The sequence below is a fragment of the Syngnathus scovelli genome, chromosome 6, assembly GCF_024217435.2.
Source record: "Syngnathus scovelli strain Florida chromosome 6, RoL_Ssco_1.2, whole genome shotgun sequence".
NCBI classification, from domain to species: domain Eukaryota; kingdom Metazoa; phylum Chordata; class Actinopteri; order Syngnathiformes; family Syngnathidae; genus Syngnathus; species Syngnathus scovelli.
The window spans coordinates 6646211-6655550 of NC_090852.1; the positions used below are offsets into that span (position 1 = coordinate 6646211).

The 9340-nt window shown below is 43.9% G+C and overlaps 1 protein-coding gene across 2 annotated transcripts; it reads left to right on the top strand.

Annotated features, from left to right (window-relative positions):
• The first annotated feature begins 731 nt into the window (after nucleotides 1–731).
• Nucleotides 732–9268, top strand: LOC125970088 (cingulin-like protein 1). Of its 2 annotated transcripts, none has more exons than XM_049722048.2 (19): nucleotides 732–877; nucleotides 2182–3037; nucleotides 3105–3196; nucleotides 3409–3514; nucleotides 3579–3674; nucleotides 3746–3894; nucleotides 4152–4293; nucleotides 4365–4577; nucleotides 4635–4841; nucleotides 4922–5026; nucleotides 5100–5252; nucleotides 5333–5503; nucleotides 5701–5853; nucleotides 6758–6847; nucleotides 7598–7681; nucleotides 7860–7984; nucleotides 8320–8428; nucleotides 8510–8673; nucleotides 8755–9268. In XM_049722048.2, exons 2-19 carry the CDS (start codon nucleotides 2210–2212, stop codon nucleotides 8828–8830), a joined length of 3063 nt encoding a protein of 1020 aa, XP_049578005.1. In that variant the 5' UTR covers nucleotides 732–877; nucleotides 2182–2209; the 3' UTR covers nucleotides 8831–9268. The 2 variants fall into 2 exon arrangements, with proteins under 2 accessions (XP_049578005.1, XP_049578006.1); XM_049722049.2 differs by having other exon boundaries at nucleotides 3132–3196.
• The last annotated feature ends 72 nt before the right edge of the window (nucleotides 9269–9340 follow it).

Here is a 9340-nt window from a genome sequence, read left to right on the forward strand (position 1 = left end):
TCTGCAGAACACCAGTTAGTTTTAATTAATGGCGACAATTCATCAGTCGAGAGCACCTCAAGTCAGAGCTGTCTTTTAAAGTAGACTAACAAAACTATTAAAAATGTAGGCAACAGTTGTGAAACGTAATATAAAAAACACAAATACTTTATTGTCAAACTGGAGTTTGTGGAGCCCCGAGGCTCAGCAAGCCATTACAAAAAAACAATGCATATAAATAATGTTGTATCAGATTAAAATAAAGTGCATACCTACATATAAGCACCAGCGACCAATAAAGTTAAAGTCCCAATGATCATCGTCACACACACATCTGGGTGTGGTGAAATTTGTCCTCTGCATTTAACCCATCCCCATGTGATTTTGCTCCATCCCCTGGGGGAGAGGGGAGCAGTGAGCAGCAGCGGTGTCGCGCTCGGGAATCATTTGGTGATCTAACCTCCCAATTCCAACCCTTAATGCTGAGTGCCAAGCAGGGAGGCAATGGGTCCCATTTTTATAGTCTTTGGTATGACCCGGCCGGGGTTTGAACCCACGACCTTCCAGTCTCAAGGCGGACACTCTACTACAAGGCCACATAAAACAAAAATTAATACATCCTCTTCCGTTTCCCAGCTTTGGCCCATTTAAATATGAATAAAATACATTGACAGAAAAAAAGACTTTTTGATGGGGCTATAGCACCCCCTAGTCTCGGTGCAGAGCCATCTGCAACAAGTCCCCGAAGCTCTCCCTTTGTCACGTGACACTGGGATGTCGGACGCCGAGGCGTCAGTGAACGCCTCATTGGGCAGAGGCAGGACAGCGGGACAGTTGGGGGGAAGAGGAGGACTTAACTCACTGGATTCACATTCACTCATTTTCACACTCTCAGCGGGTACGTTTACCTTTTTATTACGATTTTACTCCTTTTCATTGCGAAGGTTGAAAGAATGTCAAATAACGGATTCTACTCTTCTTTGGCGTGCATGTGCTGAGTTTAAGGAACCTCTGTAAAGATTTCTTTCGCCTCCATCTATTCAAAGCGGCATACTTTTTTGTGACAGACAGCCTCCCTGTTTTAATGCAGCAACCCAGCCGTTTTTAAAGATATGCAAGGTTAATACTTGTTGTTTACTGATTTCATCTGTGGAACACGGTAACTACTGGCTAATTAAAGCTGGAAACCCTCAAAAATATTACAAAGGTTTATATGAATGTGAAGTATTTTCTTTACAGTTAATTCAATGCCCCGCCCCCAGAATAACATTTCTCAACTTTCATTTTTCCTGCCTGATATATGAAATTTCATTATAAAAACACACACATGCTTTTACTTACCTTATGTGGTTAACTAACTTATAAAAGTTTTGAGGGAAAACTACTACGTTTACGGAATTCTAAAGGAGGACTTTCCCAACCTGACAACGCAAAGGTTTTTACCTCAGAAGTTAAAAAAAAAGTAAAAAATTAGAAATTGTGCATTGCTTTGTATTAAACGTCAAAGCAATGCTTAGATGTCTGACACATCCCTACATTATTATTCAAAAATAGTGACCAACTTTTAAATAAATAATTCACATTTATGGCAATGATGTTGGTCAGTGGAAGAAAGCACGTACGTAAATTGTTTGCAAAACAATTTACTAGTTTATACTTACATCTTTAAGCTGAGGGACAATATGATCGGTGAACTCGTATTTCTTTGTTATGACACCCTTATGGCAGATACTCAAAACACATCTGTAAATTGCTTTAAATTTTAATTAAGTATAACACTGATGACAATGCCTCCATTGTTGACATCTCTATAGACAAATATTGCTCCTTTATTCCATGAAGTGGGTGACGACACCTCGCAGACCTCAGCCAGTTGTAGCCGTCATGTATTGTTGATACAATACAACAGTGTCATTAACACACAGCGTGACTTGTTGGCATTGGACAGAAAAATTAAACAGTATTGTGCCTTCATGTGCAGCTGTGTATATGAGAGAAGAGATCCTTAGCTGGCCCTAAGTCACTTTGTCCTACTCAACTCCAATGTTGTGTAAACATCTACGTACGCCTTCTCATGCTGGATCAGCGTCCAGAAGGGTTACAACACCCTTGGCCTGATACACAAAGCATCATTCGTAATGTAAACTTAGTGGCTACTATTTGGAATCTTACTAAGTCAGACCCCGTGTTTTCTCCCCTTAGTTCATGTGTTAATGCAGAAGGAGCCACGATGGCCGGCTTAGGTGGCTCCCCAGAAATGAGGATGCAGGAGAGTTACGTTGATCCACACAACTCCAGAGGCGGCCATGACAGCTTGTTTGGAGTTCGGGTGCAGATACAAGGGATTCAAGGCCAACCCTTTGTGGTTCTGAACAGTTCTAGCAAAGAAAGCCACAGAGACGTATCGGTCATCACCCACCAGACTGGATACAAGCCGGGCATGGTGAGGCAGTCCATGGATGAGACGAGTTTCTCGTCAGATTTTCATTACCAGAAACATCCAGAGATCCTCAGACCGTATGACCCCAGAAGCAACAACCTTAACCATCTCAACCCGTCGCAAACTTTTAATGGAAAAACAGTGGACCGGCCCAAAGCCCGGATTCCGCTTCCAGCGGAGGGTCCGACAGATGACCAGAACACGCCTCCTTCGGACGGACGCCTTCCCGCAAGGTCGCCAAACTCCGTAGACCCTGAGCCTTTTGCGTCCGTAGGCAAGCTAATCAACCAGTTCAACAGCAGCCAGCGTAGAGGAAGGGGCGGCCCCAGAAATCGTCTGGACCCAGAGGAAACGCGGCGGTCACGTAGCGTGGATAGCGGCCGAGCTTCCGACTCGTCTTCCTCTTCATCCAGCGGGGCGTCGTCTGTGAAGGGGGTCAGCAGTGGCGTGACCTCCGGCGGGGTGTATCCTCCGGGGTCAGCCAGAGCTCGACTACTGGGCGGAGAAGCCAACAAAAGAGACAAGAACAAACCCAGCATGCCGCTTAAAGCTCATCATGAGATGAACACTGCAGCAAAAATACTAAAAACAGATGGAGCTGATGAAAGAGACGCTCAGGTAAAGTGATGTCTTCACACACGCTTCTCATTTCCAAAGGTTCTATTTGATTATGCTCTCTAACCAGGTCACTCCTGATCTTCTGAAAGGACAGCAGGTGTCAATCGACCCGAATGAAGACGCTGCGAAACAAATGCTCTTCACCTACCTCAAGGAAGGGTGAGTGACTACATAGAGAAGTGGAACACACACAGTCAGTCAGGAATGCAGAGCGTGATCTTGCTTCTACAGATAAAATGACTCCTTCCCTTGGAATGTCTTTAAGGTCTATCACTTATTTTGACACATGTGGCAGGCCAAGTGAAGTTGGGCCAATGTTTCCATCTCTGCTCAGTCAAAGTGTCTATAAAGCACCGTGTCATTCTTCTTAGGACGACTGACGAAGTGTCCATCACCAGGAGGAAAGTCAACCTGCTGCTTGAACGGATCAACAGACTGAAGTGGAAAACGGCTGAGAATGTGGAGGAGGAGGCCAAAGTGAGCAGAGGAGGGAAATACTCACTACTGACTCACCATTTGATCGGAACTTTCTCTTCTGTAGGCTCAGACAGTAGAGGTGAAGCAGCTGCTGGAAAAACGAGAAGCCTTGGAGTCACAAGTGTGCGACCTGAAGCAAAAACTGGAAACCGAGCTAAAGGTTTTGTGCAGTCGATACGTCCAAGTCACTAAAACCTTCATCTTGAGACAGTTGACTTTGTCTCCGCCCAGAATGAAAAAACACTTGCCAAAGCCTGTGAGAAGGCCCGGGTGGAGAAGAAGAAGCTACAGGAAGAGTTGGTCAAGAGTCAGGCTGAGCTCTCGGACCTCAGGAACAAACTGACGGAAATTGAGGCACAACTTAAGTCTACCAAAGACGAGTGAGCACTTCTTTCTTCGTTCATTCAAACAGCAACGCGAAGAGAACAAAACAATCCAGCTTGGTGTATTATACAAATATTTGTTATCTTACTAGGATTTGAACATTTATATAGTAAATAAATCTATTTTATTCATAATTCTTTTTTTTTATTGTACAGGTGTACCTAATATTTCGACCAGTGAGTTTATAGTACCAGCGCCATTTTGTTTCTTGTCGTCGAACCATTGTGATTTCTGTACGTGGTGTGTTCCCCAGGATGACTCAAATGATTGCAGACCGGGAACGTTCTAAGCTCCAGATGAAGGACCTCCAGCATCAGCTCTCTGAGATGCACGACGAATTGGACCAATCCAAGAAAGAAGACATGATCAATGCGGAGAAAGAAGTCCTTCTGAAAGTAAGGCTTCGCTGTTCTAATTCTTCTAAGCAGATCATGTGGACACTGCTGATGATGTGTCATGTTCTCAGGATCTGGCCCAGCTGCGTGCAGACTTTCAGGAGATGCTGCTAGTGAAGGAGGAGCATGAGGAGCTTCTACAACAGCAGGAGGGGGAGCTCAGAGATTTGAAAGGGGCCATCAAAGATGAAGTGGAGACTCATGATAAATACATTGCTGCGCTGAAAGAAGAATATGAACTAGAGCTTCAACATCTCCTCAGAGATTTGGAGAAGTCTAATGAGGTAAGTCCAAGCCGTTCATTGTTCTTCACACCATCTTGACTGATCATTCCATCTTAGAGCAACGGCGTGCTGGGTCGAGAAAAGATGGAAGCATTGGAGGAGGGCGGCGCTGCCAAGGAGAAGGTACAAGAGCTGAGTCAGCAAAGAGACCAACTCAAGGGACGAGTGCAGGAGCTGAGCAGCAAGGTGGATCAACTGAGCCTAGCCGTTAAGGAGTTGAGAGCGTCGGAGAGACTGCAGGAGCAACGAGCGAAGCAGCTAGAGGTTGGTCGCCTCCACGGAGAAGATGTCACAGAATTAAATGATGTCATGCCGGGTTTTCCTGTTGGTTGTTTGTTCTAAAGAGGGAAAAGCAGCAGTTGGAGGAAACACTGCAGGATGTGAGGAGGAATGAAGAGGAAATGTGTCAGTCCAACCGCTCGCTGCTGACTCGCCTGGAGGAAGTGCAAGTAAAAAAAAAACAAAGCACTTTGTGAAAGTATCTTGACATGGATATAAGCGTTACATTCTTGGTTGTTTTAGAGCAAGCTGACCAAACTCAACCACGAGCACAGGGACATGAAAGAGAAGCTCAGGGAGGAGCGCAAACAAACTGAAGAGTTGTGGAAGAGCAAAAGTGAGCTGGAGGATGAGAGAAGGCTGCAGGACAGGACTGTGGAACAACTTCAGAGGAAGGTATGAGCCTCCCCCTGCCTCTTTCTCTGAACCTTATCTTGGGGAGTTTCACCTCTTTGCTTGTAAATCTGCCCGCTCAGATGAATAGTATCATGGAGGACTGCGAGGCCTCCACAGATGTTCTTCAGAGCCAAGTTGACGAGGCCAAAGAGAGGAGTCAGAGGGAGTTGGCCGACCTGCGCAGACAGCTGCAGGAAAAGGGAGCTGAACTGGAGAAATCCCGACTGACGGCCAAAAAACTTCAGGATGAGGTGTGGTCCTTGCTAATCATTTTGCTGACTCATCAGAACATGGGTTCATATGTCAAAGTCACTGATGGACCGGATCAAAGGGACTTTGTGGCTACATTGAGATGCCAATGAAAACTAGCACACATACAACAATAGAAAGTATCACTTCATTGGTTTTTTTCTACTTTCCTAATCTTCATGTTTATTCTGTTCCTCAGTTGCTTCCTCTGGAGGAGGATCTGCGGAGGTGTTACAGGGAGCAGCAAGAGGCCCAGTCCAGGGCCCGGCAGCTGGAACAAAAAGTGGACGAACTGGAGGAGAGGAATGCCACCACGGAGGAGGAGCGCGAGCGGCATGTCAAACTTCTAGAGGTGAACAGCCTGAAATGGCTTTCATGAAGATTTGTTTAAGATTTGCAAAGTTTTACAGTCCCTTAGTGCAAAAAGCTTTTTCAGTTATAAATTTTAGATCTGGAGTCCGGTAATCAATAATTAGTCCATTAGCATGACATGGATGAATGAGAAACTCCATAGACAAAATGTTCATTTTTGTCACAACTCTCATTTTACTATACATACATGAGCAGACTTTACATTACACTCAGTCCCATGCCATGGGGTGTTTAGTATATGCCCTGGCACCACCACTATTTGTCTTTGCCTTGTCCCTGGGAGCGATGAGGGTGCCGAACGGCGCCACCACAGCGGCATCTCACAGCTCGGCACTGTTTGTCTTGCTGATGACAAAACATTACACAGTGACATCACTGTGTTGACACTACGCGTCGAGTGAGGAAGCCTCGTGTTTACTGGGAAAAGTTCTCCGACCTGTCTGAGTGCAAACATTGAAACATTGTACAACTGCTGACACCTTAGGGAGAGGCAATCTTTTCTAACATATACATACATTTTCTAACCAGCTGTGGTCTAGCTATACTATAGAAGTGAGCAGCCATTTTGTATCGGCTAACAAAAAGCGATGTAAATAAACCTAACCTTGGTAAAGAATGTGATTGGTTCATTTTGAACACAGCTACATCCCCAGGTGTGTACACTTATGCAACCTCGAAACCCTCCAAAAAAAGATTTTTTATGTAATGAGCTAATATCAGCCAATTTCATAAGATATTAAATAACAACAGGCAATAATTCAAATTCTTATATTACTAAAATCATTGATTTTCAAAAGGAAACTCATGTGTGTATTCTATCATTAAAGAAAATAAGCTCTATCCCAAAATAAAATCATATTTTACTGTTTGTTTTTCCTTCTCAGGGCCGCATTGGTCAGCTAGAAGAAGACGTTAACGATGAGCGCAGCACGGCTGACCGCCTGATGGAGCGATTAGACAAAACCAAAGAGCAGGCAGGTTTACATGATTTTCTATACAAACACTGACTGACCTTTTTTATTTATATAGATTGAGTCAAAGGTCAACCTGCCCATTATAGAATTATTACCTCAAGTTGTGCTTTTACCATAAACAGATGTGCAGGCTGCATTCTCAAATTTCCCACAGCTGTCCAGAAATATCCTAAAAAATGTGTTTTTGTTTCATCGTGTTCAGTTTATAGCCATGTTGATGTACGTCTCCACTCTTCCCATATCATATGTTTCTTATTAACTTATGTCAATCAACATGGGACCTTTTTCTGTGTAACTGTAGCCGGCCCACTGTTAGAAGCAAAGCGCTGAGAACTAATTGACACAAAACACTGTTTTGGGTGCAGCGCAAAGACACAAACTATTGTGTGTGGTAATTCACTTTCCCATCACTGGGCCTCTGGATGTTATTAGAGATGAGAGGCTGCTTAGACTAGACAGCATTTCCTCTTTTTTAATGAAGTCCATTTAAACTGAAAGTGACCTTTTTCATTAGGTTTTTTTTTTGTGTCTGCGCATCTAGATAATAATAATAATAGCAATAATAGATTTTATCTATAACCAGTTAGCTACAGCTACATAAGAATTAGCTACAATTAGGTAGCAACATGTTTGTCCTCAGACCCTACATTTCTGTTTTTTGCACATTTTGTGTTGCGTTCTTGGACTAGAGAGTACAATTGTGCCAAAGTGTACATTTTGATGGGCAGGCTTGTGTGATGTGTGTGTCAGGTGGATCAAATGAGGAGTGAGTTGATGCAGGAAAGAGCAGTCAGGCAAGACCTGGAGTGTGACAACACGAGTCTGGAAAGACAGGTAAGGTGAACCATCTCATCATTAAAAGAAGAATCTACTGTGTACGTGTCGTCGATCCGATCTAATGCCACCATTTTCTCTCCATTGAAGTGTTTATTGATTTATTGATATTGGCTCTGACCTGTACTGGAAATAAATTGAATTTTGCCTTGTTTGTAACATTCCTGTTTCATTTCAGATTAAAGACCTAAAGAGTAGAGTGGCTCATTTAGAAGGATCACAAAGGACCAACCAGGATTCTGTCATTTCCAAACTCAACAGCCGCATTCAAGAACTTGAGGAGCGGTTGCAAGGGGAGGAAAGGTAACCATTAACTGACAGTTTAATTTATGACGTAATTATGACTTTGGAGGTCAGAAACTTATGACTAACCACATATTAAATCGCAATATTGAAGAAGAAAATGGTATTCGGATTATATTTCAAAATCATTCAGGCCTACTGGTAACTAAAAAAATTTAACGACTATCTCATCCCACAGTGTAAACTATTACAGAGACCATATTTTACATCAAGGTTCTGTGGTAATTTCCCTTGTGGTATCACTTTCTCTACGCTGGCAAGGCTGTGAGCATCATAGTGGGAGGGTGTAAAATTACAGCAAGCTGCATCTGATCTCTTGGCGCATCTCCTTTCAGGGACAACAACAACTTGCAGCAAGCCAACCGCAAGCTGGAGCGCAAGGTGAAGGAGATGAAGATGCAGGCCGACGAGGATCACGCCAACCTGCAGACGCACAGAGACCAGGTAGGAGAGCTCGCGTCACCGCCGTGCGCTCGCTCGCTCTCCTGCGGCCAGCTGCTATCTGACTTGTTGTAAACGGCGCAGTTGACTCAGAGGCTGAAGACGGCCAAGAGGCAGATGGACGAGGCAGAGGAAGAGATCGAGCGCCTGGAGCACGCCAAGAAGAAGCTGCAGAGAGAACTGGAGGAGCAGCTCGAGACCAACGAGCAGCTTCACGGCCAAATTGACACCATGAGGAAAGACATGAGGTGAATGCTTCACGTCGGATTACAAACAAACGGCAAAGTACTGCTTAACTTTGTTTTGTCTTTTCTTATCCGCATCACCAGACGCAAACGGAAATCGCCTCATATTATTAAAGTGACAGAGGAAGGTGACGGCCTGGATGACACTGCTTCTGATTAACTGGATAAATAACTCGCTCCTTTGGACTTATTTAGGATTTCTTTTCAGTAATTTCAGTAACAACTCCTGTTACCCTGGCATTGTGATAACACTGACCTCTAGTGGCGATATGTCTAACTACATGATGTGGCGAACAAAGCTCCAGTGCACATTATGTGGATTATTGAGACAGCCCAACATTCCATTAACTTTCACTGGGGTTGTCAAACTTGGAACAAACTTAACCCCATCAAAGACATGAAAAAGAAATTGTGAACAAGCCCTTTTCTCAAGTCCAGTATAGAAATGTTTCTTTGGATGGTCTTCTGTGTTTCTGTCGCTCCCAACTAACAATTCCATGTACTGCACTGTACTTTTTAAACTGTGTATTGATGTTTATAAACCTCCAGAAACTCCAAACAAATAAAATAAATCTGTGGATTGCCCACATTATGATAATCATGCATACAGTCAGTCATGATAACGCATGTGCCTTGATGATGGGTGAACGAGCAGATCAATCCTGCGCAC